Consider the following 15,511-nt stretch of genomic DNA (forward strand, 5'->3'; position numbering starts at 1 on the left):
CCGTTCCCCTGGCAACCAAACCCAGACTCGTCCATCAGATTGCCAGACAGAGAAGTGTGAGTCATCACTTCAGAGAACACGTCTCCACTGTTCTAGAGTCCAGTGGCGGAGTGCTTTAAACCACTGCATCTGACGCTTTGCCTTGCTGCTTGGCCATGGAAACCCATTCCATGAAGCTCTCTGTACACTGTTCCTGAGCTATTCTGAAGGCCACATGAAGTGTGGAGGTCTGTAGTGATTGAGTCTGCAGGAAGCTGGTGGCCTCTGCACATTATGTGTCTCAGCATCCGCTGACCCTGCTGTCATTTTACGTGGCCTACCACTTTGTGCCTGAGGTGCTGTTATTCCCAATTGCCTCCACTTTAATATAATACCACTAACAGCTGACTGTAGAATATTTTGTAGTGAGCAAATTTCACAAGTGCACAGGTGGCATCCCATCACGGTACCATGCTGGGATTCACTGAGCTCCTGAGAGAGGCCCATTCCTGCACAAGTGTTTGTAGAGGCAGTCTGCATGCCTGCTGCTTGATTTTATACACCTGTGCCCATGGAAGTGATCGGAACACCTGAATTCAATGATTTGGATGGGTGAGTGAATACGTTGGGCAATGTAGCTCATATGTGGTGTACTCTGTCAACTGTAAGTGGTGGGCAAGAATGAAACAATTATTGGTATTCATTATTAATTTTATTAATTCACAAATCCCTTTAATGTCTCTTCCTTTTTTGGGGAAAACTTAAACCAAAACATTTATTGGTGAAATAAAAAACACAAACAAATACGTAAAAATGTTTCAGAAATTTACAGCATTTGTCGATCTCCTGTCAAACTGCTTCCACACTGAAGCTGGTCTAAAGGCAAAGTTACAGTCAGCCTCCAGGCAGCGTGAGAAGGTGCTGAAATCCATCACACAGGGAGTTAGAAAAGCTGCAAATCAGAAGGAAATACATGTGATGCTATTACAGTGAGTCTGGCAGAAGCAGTGTAAACGCTGAGTGCAGCTGCAAATCTTTATTGTCAAAGTTTAACCAATTAACCCATTAAAGAACACACAGTCAATTTTTCTCTCTCTGGGTAGTACCACCCAGTCTCATTCTGATCTCCTCCACTGCCTCAAACTCAAATCCTAACATCAGTTTTATATTAAGGCGACTGAAGATTTTGTTGATGCTCAAATACCTGCAGCCTTTTTAAATCTACTGTGTGCACTACAGTTGAAGTTGTTTGAATGAAATGTCCCTCAGACGCCTCAGAACATTACTGTGGGACTCATAGATGGTCACTCCCTGCACGACCCTGGCTGTGCTTGTAGAGGACGTGCCGTCTTCCGGTTGGGACGCTGCAGATTACTCTGCACAAAGAGGTGGGAATCACAGGGAACCGTATGCAGCAGGATATACTATTTTTATAATTATTAGCATTGGTATTACAGTACTGCCACTTTTTAAATACTGCATAACAGCGTTCTCTGAGCCTGCCTGAGATTTATCTGCATGTGTAAAGCTCGGTGGGTTCAGCTGGAAATAATGTCTCACTTTAAATAATCAGCTCTCTCACTAAAGGCGTCGTTTTTATTTTAAATTGCACTCCTGTGGTGTGGTGGTGGGACTTCTCTTTTTGTAGCTTAACCCGATCTGTATTAAGGATTCTGTGAGTAGATTTCTACTGAGGGAACAGTAGAAGCAGTTAAATGGAGTTTCACTGGAAGAAAACATGACGTTATCCCTCTTCTCCTTATAGATGTGCTCAAATGAGACTTGGCAGGCAATAACTTATTGAACCATTAAAAAACATCTACAATCCACACCAGTTTCAAGCTGCCAAAAAAAACACAAAAAACAACAGTTAGTAGTGATCACAGTGTAACAGTCATTCAAGCCACACTAAGGAATTTAGATTGAATTCTAATGACATTACAGCAGCAGCACAGAGAGGGAGCTCTGCAGCCATAATTAACGCGAATAGCATCCTGGCTGAGAATGTTCCCTTAAAGAAAGAGCTTTCTGTGACCTTTGTCCTGCTTACAATACAAGGAGTGCTCGCTGCTAGTGACTCATTCAGTTTTCCACTCAGACTCATTTTGCTCTGAAACAGCAAAACTGCTCTCTGGACTTAGACGTGGAGTCAGGCAAGACCATTTCACAAATGCAGTGCTGAGCTTGACAATACAGGCCATAATTCAATATTTCACAAGTCCATCAAAGACCCCTTATCTGTTGACGGCTAGAACAACATTTCCCTGTCAGAGCCCTTGTTTTCCGAGAAACAGCCAAATCCTGGATTAGCACAAGATGACAGCAGGTCAATGTCGGCTCTTTTTAGCAAGTCTAGAAAACGAGACGATATTAGGCATTTCCCTGCTGCCGAGCTGTTAGTCCATCCTGCAGTGTACACTAACGTAGTCCTTGTAGTCCCAGATCTGCGCCCCTCACAGAAGAGAGTGATGGAGGGATAGGGCCGTTGTGTCAGCAGAGGAGCGGATCCTGTAATTCTGCGGCTGCTGGTACGTGGTGTTGGAGCCGCAGTCGATGTAGCGATAGGCCTCCAGGCTGTTCTGGGACGTTCGCACCATGTACGAGGTTTTCACTGAGGTTCTGAAAACAGGAGAGGACAGAGATGTAAGAATCAGGCTGCTCACCACGTTGCTGTCACATCTCAACCAGTTAATTGCTCACAGAAGAAAAGCATGTTGCCACAGTAATGATTTCTCACAGCTCTTTAAGTGTGATATCGAGAACCACAGGGCGCGAAACTGCACCCGCACAAATGACTCTTTTCTCTAGACTGCAAAACAAGAATTAAAGGGTTTGGGAAAAGAAAAAAAAGCAGTGGGTTACCCAGTTTCCCCAAAGTACCTCACCCGGACAATGTGGTTTATGTGTTAACAGCATCTCTTATCTAAGCCTGTGTTCACACTACTCGTGCAGAAGCGACTGGCTACAAGACAGAACCAGGGAGAGCTGAAGACAGGAAGCTACAAACTGACCCTTAATAACTGTTATGGGGCCATTATGCTGAGTGTTCTCACCCTCACAAACTGCACGGCACAACTAAACTTTTATCAAATGTGCTAGCGCATGTAGTGTGTTTTGGTATTATTTCGATCGGGCGTGCACTTCTCAATTTTGTAGCCTCACGTGTTTTACCGTTTCTGCAAAAAGTTGCGGTGAGAATAAACCGACTGGGCTGTGTGATGAAATCACCATCAGCACGTGAACTCGATATGGTGTTATGGTGTTCTTCAGGGGTCAATACTTGGTCCTAGTTTAGTGTGCAATGATCATTTCTAAACACAATGTACATGAAATGTACATTTCATCTTTCATGTAGACAGAAATAGGTGCTGTCCCTGATTTTAAATCCTGTAAATCTGGTTCAGCTCAGTGATTTCAGATTTCTTTCAAGCCCTCTTCTATGAAACCAACTCCCAGTTTTGATTCACGAGACGCCCTCTGTACTTTTAAGACTAGGCTCAAAACTTTCTAAACATATAGTCCCTGATGGATGAGGTGACCCTGAACCCTCCCTAGGCTGCTGTTTCTCCTTCACACTAGATTCATTAAAACATCCTTATTTATGTAATTGCGGTGCCAAAGGCCCTCTATCAAACAGATCATCCACTGTGTGAAACAAGCCATTTTAGCTCCTCCCCCTTTAAGACCAACTTATTCTGATTGGCTGCCCCCTCATGTTGCTTCATATGACCATATTACACATCACAGTGATTTTTCTGCTGCAAGTGTTAAGATAAAAGACAGAAGTAACAAGGCAAAAAGTAAAATGAAGATAAAGCTATCTGTCGGGGTAATGACACTTACTGCATGAGTACGAGAATGTTGTGAACCTTGATGCTGGGCATGGTGCATAACGTACTGAAAAAACAAAACACAAAGGCTCAATTTACTGAACTGGAATTCATGTGTAGGCTTGCAAAGAAGCTTAATTTCCTCTACAAGCTCAGGCGCAGACACTTACTAGACGTACGGAGCGTTACTGCCGATCTCCACACTGACAGTGTAGTTCACCTGCAGAAGATTGACACGATACATCACACCAACAACAGATCAAAGTATTTCAAGAGCAGCGCAGGAAGACAATTCAGGCCATTATCAGCAGTGAAACTACAGAATGAAGCAACCACAGCAACTCTTTGAGCTTTGTTTACTGCTTCAGCAGAGGTGATCTGGAGACAGAAGGTTGTTAAAACAGGAGGGGAAAAACAAAATAAAAACACTGTCATTTCCTGTAAATGCTGGGCAGATAACAACAAACATTACTCAAAAAAAGAGGAAATGGTGATTTAATCTGGCGTCTACTTTTAGCTAAAGATCTGCTGCTTCATTGAGCCACAGCGCTGAGCATGACAGGCACTGTACTGAAGCAGCAGAGCTGAGTATGTGGGCTGTGTGAAAAACTGGCCAAATCTTCTCTGCCAGTGCCAAACGGCTTATTCAGTGACCAGCACATGCAGTGTGACAAATGCTGGTTGAAGCCATCCTCCACATGCTGGTGACCAGAATGAGGAGGAGGTGCCAGGCTGTGTGTTAAAGGAATAGTATCGGTCGTTTCTTCAGATCATTCAGTTCTTTAGCACAAGGAGTTTGACCGCTTTGGTACAGCACCTGGTTTACTGAGGCAGACCTGTTCTCGATCACGTGGGGAAACGATACAAGAAAAATTCTGGCCTGCTAACAAGTGTACTGTGAGAAGCACTTCAGCATGAGGTGGATACACGCAGCTGCAGCCGCTCCACTCCAGCTGACCCACAACAACATACGGTGAACAGGCCCAGGCCACGATGCCATGAAGACAACCAAGGGTGGAGTTAGAAATGTTCTTATGATCTCACTGGAAATCAAAGGCCAAATAACAGTCCTAATTATCAAACTGCTTGTGTGATTGAATGCTTAAATAAGCTGCCATCCAGCATCCTGTTGTAGTTGTACACAACCACAGCAGCGTGGTGAATGAATCATGCTGCGGCTACTGGGCTCTGATCTGCTGTCGATATTCAGTGTGCCACTTGTTTGTAAGCCTGACACAAGCGTGCAGGGGCGTTTGTAAGGATCCCCCTCTAACTTAGTTTAAACCTTACCTGCTATGAAGTTAGAGTGAGCGGTCCTGACAGCCACTGATTATTAATTCTGTCATGTTTATGGTTACTATTTTCAGCTGTGGGGAGATTAGCACAGCTGTTGGCACCAGCTGCCACACACCCGCACAAAAAAACAACTACAACAACAACAACACTAATAGGGGAGCTTGCAAATTGCTTAAAAATAGCCATAACAGTGATTTGACTTATATGGAAATGAACAGTGACAGCAGTAGTGATAACGTATCGGCATCGATGGAGCGGAAACATTAAAATAGTGTACAACAGCAAAGGAGACAAGCATCTTGATTGATTGTACTGCGAGTGCCTGAAATCCTGTACCTGACACGCGCTGAGCGGCAGCACCGTGGTGACATTGTGGAGCAGCTCAGTCCCGATCACCGTCTTCATGTAGAGGACCTGGGAGCTGATGCTCTGCACATGCACCGAGAAGAAGTTGGGGTTGCTGAAGTTGAGCGTGCTCTGAGTAAAATAAAGAACAAAAGACGCACAGAGGAATAAAAAGACCGCACCTATAACACAGCCTGTTTTTGACACTTCTAGTTAAATTTCATCAAAAGACACTTAGATGGCAGAAGCTATTATTATTATTACTACTAACATCCATTTAGTACACAAGCAGAAAGTGGCAAAAGCAACAACATCAACATGTTTTCTAAACTAAATCCTAAAAATGTCAACGCTGTTGCCACGTTTTGCGGTTTCACAAAGGAAGCGTGGTCTGCAGAGTGCTTCAGTGCACTAAAGTGCAGATCTGAACTAGACCAGTGAAGCCGCTCTTACATAGTGCACAGCTTAAATAAAACCCGATGATTGTTTCACATCCTCAGATGATTTAGAACCACTATCGTGATGAGGGAGACAACATTTTGTCACTCACACGCTCAACTTTTACATGAAGATAGTCACATAGGAAAGTAGGATTCTGAATTAATCTCAACCATTCATTCTAAGATCTTGTTGTATTTATTCAAGAGTGCAGGATTTGCTCTTCTGTCAAAAACAAAGAAAAGCAAATGTGTTTACTGATCAGGTATAATATTAATGACCACTCTCAGGTGGAGTGAATAGCACTGATTATCTCTTCATCCTGGCACCTGTTAGTGGGTGTGATATATTAGGGGGGGAAGAGAACATTTTGTCCTCAAAGTTGATGAGTTAGAAGCAGGAAAAATGACAAGTGTAAGAATTTGAGCAAGTTCAACAGGGATCAAGCTGTGATCGCTAGATGACCCGGTCAGAGCATCCCCAAAACAAAAGCAGCTCTTGTGAGCTGTTCTGGGTCTGCAGCGGTCAGTATCTATCAGAACTGGACTGGACCATGGAGCAATGGAAGGAGGCTGGTCTGATGAATCACATGAATGGTTGGTACTGTGTTTCTGTTGCTTAACCTTGGTAACACCTGCTACCAGGACGCATTATGGGAAGAAGACAAGCCAGGAGAGGCAGCTTTGGGCCATGTTCTGCTGGGAAACCTTTGGCCCTGAATCCATGTGGATGTTACTTTGACACGTACCACCTACCTAATCAATTCAATTCAATTCAATTTCTTTATTGTCCCACAAGAGGAAATTAGTTTAGCAGCAGGATAAAAATAAACAGAACAATACTATAAAATAATAATAACAATAATAATGATAGAAAGTTCAAGGACAATTATTTGCCATTAAGGAGACAAGATGCAGTAGGGATAAAAGAGACCTGGAGTCTTTTAGTCCTCCTCGGAGGTACTCTAAAACGGCGGCCGGAAGGCAACAACTCAAACTCACTGTGAAGTGGATGGTTCACACAATTCTCCAAAAGTTGAATCTGTTCATCTGGACGTAGCGTTTTGTGGGAGAAACGTTTCGTCACTCATCCAAGTGACTTCTTCAGTCTCAGCTGACTGCAGGTTTCCCCAAACCTTATAAACAGTACATTTGCATAATGACTGAAACCAGCCCACTGAAGGAACAATGGGCTGTGAGGTCAGTTCCTTAATCATAATTATGCAAATTCCCATGACCATTGATCAACAATCACTGACCAAAACCCACTGATCAAAGAACACTGATCAATGGCCATGAGTACCATTCACAGAGAGTTGGGGAATGGCTGCAATCACAGCATTGTAAGATGGCGAAAGATGTACCCTTAGGCCCCTCCTCGATTCAGAGATGGTCTTTCCTTTTCACGTAAATGGCCTCCTTGACTCGGCGCTCAAACCAGCGTTCCTCCCTGTCCAGGATGTGTACATCCTCATCATTGAAAGAGTGTCCACTGGCCTGTAGGTGTAAATAAACTGCAGAGTCCTGGCCTGATGAGGTTGCTCTTCTGTGTTGTGCCATCCGCTTCGCTAGAGGTTGTTTGGAATTGTTTGAATTGTTTCACACAATTAATAATAGAATGAGCCTTTCTAAGCACATTTCTATTGTAAATGGCCAAAAGTCCATCTTGCCAGCGCCCTGAAATTTTGCTAGCAGTTTTTACCAGAAGTCCCAACCGATTCATTGTTGCACATCATGTACTTCCTCTCATGGAAACCATATTCCCTGATGGCTTTGGCCTCTTTCAGCAGGATGATGCACCACAAAGCAAAAAAGGTTCAAGAATCATTCCAGGAGCACAGCGATGAATCTGAGGTGTTGGCTGGGCCTCCAAATTCCCCAGATCTCAATCCAATAGAGCATCTGTGGGATGTGCTGGATAAACAAGTCTGATCCATGGAGGCCCCACCTCACAGCTTACAGGACTTAGAGGGTCTGTTGCTAACATCTTGGTGTCAGATACCACAGCACACCTTCAGGGGTCAAATGGAGTTCATGCCTCAAGTGCTCAGGGCTGTTTTGGCAGCACAGGGGAGCATACACAATTTTAGGCCAGTGGCCATACTGTTATGTCTGATCAGAGTATATTTAGTAGATGAAATCAAACCCTTCTTGTCAAAGTCATTTTTGCACACTAAATATTTATTTGGCTTTAAGTGGAGCTCCTCCGGGTCAAAAAATAATGGAATTACAGGAGATCTTTCCCTTCTTTACAAAACAACATGAGAAAACACTAAAGTGTGTTTATCTGTCATCTGTGATGTGATGTTTGATGTTTTTGTTTCAGTTTTGGGTTTTTTGTGGAGGTTTTTTTTTTTTTTTTTTTTAAATCTTGTTTGTGTGTCTATATTTAGAAAAAAATGAATGTCCAGATGTTTTTGGACACTTATTAAAGCTGTGCCTCTGTACAGCACCACAGTGAACCTGAAAGGATCCAATCAACAAGCAGTCAAAGTGCCAAGTGCTTGTTAGACAGTCCCTCTATTTCCACAGACTCTAAAGTAACCAGGCAAAGTAACATAGTAAGTTTCACCACTTCATTGTGTTTTGTTTGCTTTTTTAAAGAACGTCTGTCGTCTTCCTGATACAGTCTGTTTTCTATCAGCATCATGATTTCCTGCCACACCTCCTTGGACTTCAGACTGAGAGATATCGGGCTCTGAACAGCAAACAAATGCTTCAACACTCGGATTCATCTCCTGACCACTGATCACATTAACTTGTTGTGGAATAATAAGAACACAGGGCTCTTCTAGCCATGAAACTGCTCATCAGTAATTTCTCTGGTTAATGCTGAGAAAGTGAAAATGGACAAAAAGGTGTTAATAAGGTGTTAATGTGATGTTTTAGTAGTAGCAGCTGAATTCAAGCAAAGACTCAACACTTTAATCACGCTATTGGCATTTCAAATCCACTGTGGTCGTTGTGTTGCTTAACTGGCTGTACTTTCCCAAAGTTGAACTGAAATAATGAAACTGTCTAAGTATTTACCCACTGACCACATGTGATAAAGAAGAGCGTTACTTTTAAATAAACAGAAGCTGAAGATTTTTGCTAGCTTGCAAACTAAAACCGATCTGTCAAACTCGTCCTTCATTAGTCAATTCAGACACATTTGTATGGAAACACATCGGTGTAGTAAAGTGAGACCTGAGTCTGCAGAGGCTGAGCGTTACGCTTTGTCATGCTGTTTGTGAAGATTATTAGAAGCTGTGATATGAAACCTACCGTCATGTTCATCAGGACCTTTGTGTTGTTGCGGTCGAACCTCACCGTCACCGAGCGGATCCCTCCGTCCACCACAACCACTGGGCGTGGAAAAAGAAAGAAGGCAACAAGCGAAGAGGCCAGCAGGCAGAGCACAACTGACAGGACCACGTAGAGCTTCCTATGACACAGAGAGGGAAGGTTCTCTCCAGACCATGCACTCACCTCCTACATCACCTCAGACTGAGTGAGAGACTCACACGTCCAGAGGGAACAGACACAGGAACACATCAGTGTGCTGCAGTTACTCACGTTCTTTGGGGCTGCAGTCTTTGGTCATTGTACGGGATCAGTGCAACCAGTTCATTCACTTGTTCTGCAGAGCAAGAAGAAAAATGATGTTTACCATTTCCCATTAAAACTGTTTTTTTGGAAACACCACAAAGCCTGAGAAATTAAACACAGCACATCAGTGCCACCGCTCAGCCTCCCAGGCGACACACCTGTGGTATCAAGTTCAAAATCCTGTGTCACCTTGTTCACATACAGAAAACTTACTCTGACCCTAAGGTCGAGGTCACTGAGATTCAAAGTCATCTGACATTTTAGTAGAAACACAAATGGTATCAATTTGAAGCGCCTACCTCCCCTCATTTGTGCATTATTGCATTCACAAACTTGTCCATACATCCTGCCAGGGTGATGACAATCAGCCTTTTACAGCTAAGAGGTAAAAACAAAACGAACCAAAAAAACTCCTGAAACTAAAATAATAGCTTCTGTTTAACAGATTCAGTGGTGCAGCTCTACATGAATCCAATCATTACTGTGACACAATTTATTAGGTGAGACACAAAATTGTATAAAACATACAGCATAGTACCACGATATTTTATGTTGCTATACTCTATCAGCACAAGGAACCACAGATAGCTGTGTTTCATTACTTAAATTAAACTGCTCTGTGAGTACTGAACAAAAAAGTACCAGAGGTATGAGGTACATCTCATAGACCACATCCTCAGACATTAGCCAAGCAAACTTTAATCAAATTGGCTCAACCCACCCCCTCATCAATGTGTTTAAGACTTCTTTTTGGTGGGTCTTGTGCAGATGAAGCAAGGGGACTCCTGCCTCTGTGATGGACAAGGTGATTACATTAACGTCTAAGATATGATGATATTCCAGATACAGAATTTAGAAGCCAGGAATGTGTGATTACGACTCATGCGGTTGTTTCTGTACGTGCAGCTCTTTCACTTTCACCTTCTGGAGCAGTTTTTTCCATACGGGAGGATCAGGGATCGGTGAGAGAAAACAAAACCTCCTCAATAAATGGCACTTAAAGGCCGACATCACCACCTGGCTTCTCTGATGTCTGACAGGCTCATAATTGTACAGCTGTGCCCCTTCATATCTGTACGAATGTACACTTTCAGCATCTTCTAAACTACTGTTTGCACCCACGTTTCTTATTGCTGACGTCACACGGCCTCGTGTGAGGTCAAAGTTCTGCGTTATGCACGGTGGGTCATAAACTCCATTAAAAAGATTACTTTAAGCGTTTTATTAGTGGATAAGCGCAGATCAGTTTTCTGGACAATCTAGTCATTTCTTGATTTTTCCATTTGTTCACCGAGCTCCAGAAACCTTGCAAAACAAACTCAATGTGTCTCGTTCAGAATTACCAGCACAACTTTAGCTAAATGTCAGTATGAGCCAACACTGACTATGCTGGCTGATATCTGCGTTTTTTTATGTCTAATATATTTTCGTATATTGGTAAATAGACTGTAGTCAACAGGATTTATGAAAGGGTTACATGTAAAATAAAGAAATGATTTGTTTTTTCTTTATGGCTCCGCATTATTGTACCTACCTACGTTATAATCGATCCAGTCCTTCTTGGTCAAACTTTAGGATATTTAAACGTCACAGATTAGAGACCAACAAGTCTTTTACGACACTTCAAATGTTGACCATGGTTTTTTTTTCCCGTGCCAAACACCTGAAAACACCTTTTAGGAATTCTGCGCCTCGTCTCTCGTGTTAAATAAGCAGAAACTGTGATCATATCAACACAGACTGACTGTCCGACACTAACGCTTACTGATTTATCAACTGTTTCTACTCACCTGAAGGTATGCGTCCAGTGCCTTGGCAGGTCGGACAAGTTATGCTGTCTCTGCCGGTGAACTCCACGTACGGGAACTGGGCTATGTCCTCCCGGCGGACTAGCCCATCCAAAGAGTCGTTATCGGACTCTCTGCGTTCAGTGTACCGCGTCACCCTCTGTTCCTCCGGGAGGAGAGACTGGCTGCTGCCGCTACGAGACCACCGCGTCCCCATGGCGGGTGTTTGCGGGTGGTAAAGACGGCAGAGCCAGAGTCTCCCGTTCGGAGGTGGATAATAAGGAGCCCCCCCCAAAAAAGTGAAGACAGTGACTCGGTGATTTACAGATAACTGTGTTCGGCTAAACGAAAACACACCAAATGTCGGTGAACGCGCAAAGTTTACGCCGTGCCTCAAAGTGACGTCTCTCGGCTAGCTAATCTGCTAACGCACAAGTTCTCGGTTAGCACGTGTGGTGAGCTACGGGAGACGTCCGTAAGCATAACTAAGTAAACTCTAAATACCTTTTAGACAAAACTAGCTGTCGTTAGCATGAACTCATATCTTCCAGCAAAACAGCCTCGGACTCCCGCTCCCTGTTACTTTCACAATAAAGTTTACATATTGTTGCCTTCACGTAACCTAAGTGTCCGATCCAATACACAGCAAATGCATAACAAATACCAATGATGGGGTACTGAAACGAATTGTAAATTTTCAATTCAGTTATGTCGTGTTTTACAAGTCAAGCATTATGACATTTAGCCATAAATTATTTTGAAAAATTGAATTTGATCTATTATTGACACACCGCACAGTTAGAAACATCTACACTACAAATAGCTTTTTAAATTAAATACATTTTACTTGTTACAAGACAGCTCTTTAAAATTACAGACCTCTCCAAACATTTCAAAGTGTTCTGAGTGATGTTAACGCATTTGTTTGTTTGTTTGTTTTATTTTTAACTGCAAGTGAAACAATTAAGTGCAATATTTCTTATGTTTTTAAAACACTTGAACGCATCCAGAGACTTGCCAAATATAGTGAGAATGACAACTCGCTGCTGCGTTCTAGTGGACGAATTTGGGTAAAGCAGCTAAAATGGATTCGACGTTGAATAAGAAAAAAAAAGAAAATTACAGACATATTTATTTCAGCATCCTGTAAATTTAATAGGAAGCAGTGTCTCACAGTCGTTGTGTACTTATATGTACCCACAACAGCAACATTGTATGCAATCATCAGTCATCAATTTCTCCTGCAAGCCTCCTCTTCAGCTTATCATTCTCTCTTTGCAGCATTTTATTCTGAAAAAGAAGTATTAAAAAGATTGAGAGACTCATTTAAAGCTTTCGTGAACATTGCAAAGATTTAATTTCATAAGCTCTGTAATTTCTTTAACAGAAATAGAAAATAAAAGTGTTTTTAAAAAAAAACAGCCATGACAACTCAGGAGTGACCTTATGTTGGAGTGCCTCCACTTTTATGTCTCGTCCTACTCTGGGTGTCTCCTCCTTCTTTGAAACCCGAAAGGCGTCCCCAATAACTGAGACCAGCACGTGAGACTGAAAAGTAATTCAGATAAAATCATATTTGGGACACTAGAAGCCAGAATATGTCATTTAGCTGTTGATTTGTAGTCTTCTACTCTACTAACATCAGACTTCAAAGTTGGTCTTTAGTTTCAGCCTTGGGAATACTCACAAACTTTGCGCTCTGAAAGAGATAACAGTGGTACGTGTCCGCTGCAGGGTGCTTGGCCACAAACCCAAAAACTTTGGGTGAAGAAGGAAGGACAGCACAGAAGGAAATAGTAGAGAGGTTGCACGAGTACAATAGGAACTGAGAGAAGGGAAGATGATGAGAATTAACATTTTAAAACATCATGAAAGCTGAATACATCTTTAAAATGAGCAGTTCTGTAATTAGGACAATTTTGTCACACACCTTGGTTTTGTTTTCCAAAATGTCTATCCCACTCAGAGACAGGAAGAGATGGACTTTGCTCTTCTTTGCAGCCTTCTCAGAGGAGAATTCATCTGAAGTCTAGGAATGACAAAAACACACAAAATTGTTTCATTTAAACAGTAAAAATAATCCTGCAGATGCACACTAAGTTGGCAATTCCCTACTAGAATACAAGACTATTTTAAAAGGGTACATTATAAACAATAATGAGAGTCTGCAGCCACGTTAGCAGCCCTGTAGGTGCTGAAGCGGTGGCTCTAATAGCTCAAGCATAATTATCCCAATATATGCATGTCTACAAGCTAGCACTTACCAGCTGCCCAATTAGGTGGAGCAGAGGCTGGTGGTATTTACATATTTGGTCATGAGCCAATGCACTGGATACATTGACGCTGCTCTATTACTATGAGCAATAAAAGGGTTTATGAGACTTGATATGACTATGAAGAGATAGGAAATAACAAAATAGGGATACAAAACAACCACAAACACAGAGAACAAATCATAAAAGTGAGCAAAACAAGTACAAAGAGGAACAAGACAACCACTCACACAAAATAATCACAGAGACGCAAAGCAACAAAGAGGCACGGGGCACCACAAATAAATACACAGCAACCATAAAAAGGCTACAATGGGACATCAAAGGGGTACAAACCAACCACACACAGAAGAATAACCATAAAGAGACGCAAAATAACTGCAGAGTGCCACAAAACAAATACAAAGTGCTGAAAAACAACTACAAACAATGAAAACATGTACAACAAAGCAGAAGACAACTTAAAAGTGGCAACAATAGCCACAAAGAGACACAAAACAACTACAAAGTTGTGAAAAATAACTACAAATAGAGTTAAAATGATCTCAAAGTTGTGCAAAACATCCACAGAGCAGTGTAAAAGATTTCAATAACACTTTCTCATATGTGGCGTGGCAGAGGTGTTGGGCGCCCTTGTCAACACTTCATGATGTCAGTGTGGACCTGATGGTGGCTGACTACATGAATGCATGATCTATGGCACCAGTATGACTAAAAGTAACATTATAAATGTATTAAATATGTCGGTGGCTCACCTTGAGGTTCTGAGCGGCTTCTTCCAGGATCTGTATTCCATCGGGGCGGACCACCTCTACTCGACCGAGAAACTACAGTTTACAGAAACAAGTGGAAAGTGGGTTTTTTTTTTTAATAAATAAATAAATAATAGTAATAATAAGAACTTTACTTAGCATTTTACTTTACACAGTATGTTTTATTTGAATATGTTTGGTTTCTACCTGTCAAGTATACAAATAAAGTTGAATAAAAAATAAGTAATCTCGGAACTGAGAATATTTTTCAACACTGCAACAAAACTGTGGCTGTTAAACATGAGCATTTACCTTTACTGGAAAGGAGATCTCAACGTCGTCTTCCACGTCACTCATCTCAACACTCGTACCAAACTAAAGCCTGGACCTGTCAAAGACTGACATAAATTAGATTTAAATAAATATATATTATACAAATGATCTAATCAACTATATAAAGAAAAGAAGTGCTGGAGATTTCTTCTTACCTTTTGTAAATATACCGCAAACGGAGTGAATTGGCTTCCAACTGCAGGGGAGTGTAAAGCCTGTCAGAGTTAATGAATAACTGATTTGTCTTCCTTATTGCTTATCACATCTATCTGATAACCAGCCAGCCGGACATCTAAGCAAGATGTTTTATTATGTTTAAAAGCTCTTTCGTGACACGAAGAGCAGGACAAAATAATAAAATGATAAGTATAAATACATACATATGTGCGGACCGTTTTATAGTAGAGATACTGACTCTTCTCTTTGTTTAGCTAAGCTTTTTTTTAGATATTTTATTTTTGGCATGTAATTGAATAGTTGCTGTAGAAACAGACAGTAAACGAGTAAACACAGGTAACAAAGGTGCCGCTGGCTGAGAGTGAAACTGGGGATGTGGCATGTGGTAGTTATTAAAATGACTGCTATGTTGCATGTATTAAAACTCTTAAGCTTGATCTCCCGTCAACATGGATACTGCCTTGAATTCATTTCTGAAATGAGACTCCTTGAACATCATTGTTGGTTCTTACCAGTCTGAGTAAACACTGCTCTGTTAGTAACAGGATTTAATTTAAAAAGCTCAGAATTTGTTTTCATATAGTTACTGGTGATCTCACAGTGACACCTTGACTAGAGATATGATTTAGCCTTCTTTACTGCTGTCACTGCTCATTACTCCACATTCAAATGCTTTTATAAGTCAGTCAGGCTTGAAGTCATTAGGGGCGT

General features: G+C 41.8%; 2 protein-coding genes across 4 annotated transcripts; both read right to left on the minus strand.

The window, feature by feature from the left end:
• Window positions 1–672: 672 nt before the first annotated feature.
• On the minus strand, window positions 673–11,880 carry LOC116315618 (transmembrane protein 106C). 2 transcript variants are annotated; one of them, XR_004199112.2, is made up of 8 exons: window positions 11,269–11,880; window positions 9,446–9,509; window positions 9,155–9,314; window positions 5,442–5,582; window positions 3,980–4,029; window positions 3,823–3,876; window positions 1,184–2,598; window positions 673–931 (listed from the first exon to the last, which is right to left on the minus strand). XR_004199112.2 is itself a non-coding variant. In XM_031733959.2 (7 exons), exons 1-7 carry the CDS (start codon window positions 11,480–11,482, stop codon window positions 2,433–2,435), a joined length of 849 nt encoding a protein of 282 aa, XP_031589819.1. In that variant the 5' UTR covers window positions 11,483–11,880; the 3' UTR covers window positions 673–2,432. The 2 variants fall into 2 exon arrangements, 1 of the variants encoding a protein (XP_031589819.1); XM_031733959.2 differs by having other exon boundaries at window positions 673–2,598.
• Window positions 11,881–12,383: 503 nt separating this feature from the next.
• Window positions 12,384–14,920, minus strand: LOC116315607 (PTB domain-containing engulfment adapter protein 1-like). Of its 2 annotated transcripts, none has more exons than XM_039604351.1 (7): window positions 14,779–14,920; window positions 14,603–14,688; window positions 14,294–14,365; window positions 13,196–13,294; window positions 12,953–13,090; window positions 12,709–12,813; window positions 12,384–12,555 (listed from the first exon to the last, which is right to left on the minus strand). In XM_039604351.1, the coding sequence occupies exons 2-7, from the start codon at window positions 14,645–14,647 to the stop codon at window positions 12,490–12,492; spliced, it is 525 nt and encodes a 174-aa protein (XP_039460285.1). In that variant the 5' UTR covers window positions 14,648–14,688; window positions 14,779–14,920; the 3' UTR covers window positions 12,384–12,489. The 2 variants fall into 2 exon arrangements, with proteins under 2 accessions (XP_039460285.1, XP_031589804.1); XM_031733944.2 differs by having other exon boundaries at window positions 14,603–14,678; window positions 14,779–14,844.
• Between the last annotated feature and the right edge of the window lie 591 nt (window positions 14,921–15,511).

This window comes from Oreochromis aureus, linkage group 20 (genome assembly GCF_013358895.1).
Source record: "Oreochromis aureus strain Israel breed Guangdong linkage group 20, ZZ_aureus, whole genome shotgun sequence".
In the NCBI taxonomy this organism is placed as follows: Eukaryota; Metazoa; Chordata; class Actinopteri; order Cichliformes; family Cichlidae; genus Oreochromis; species Oreochromis aureus.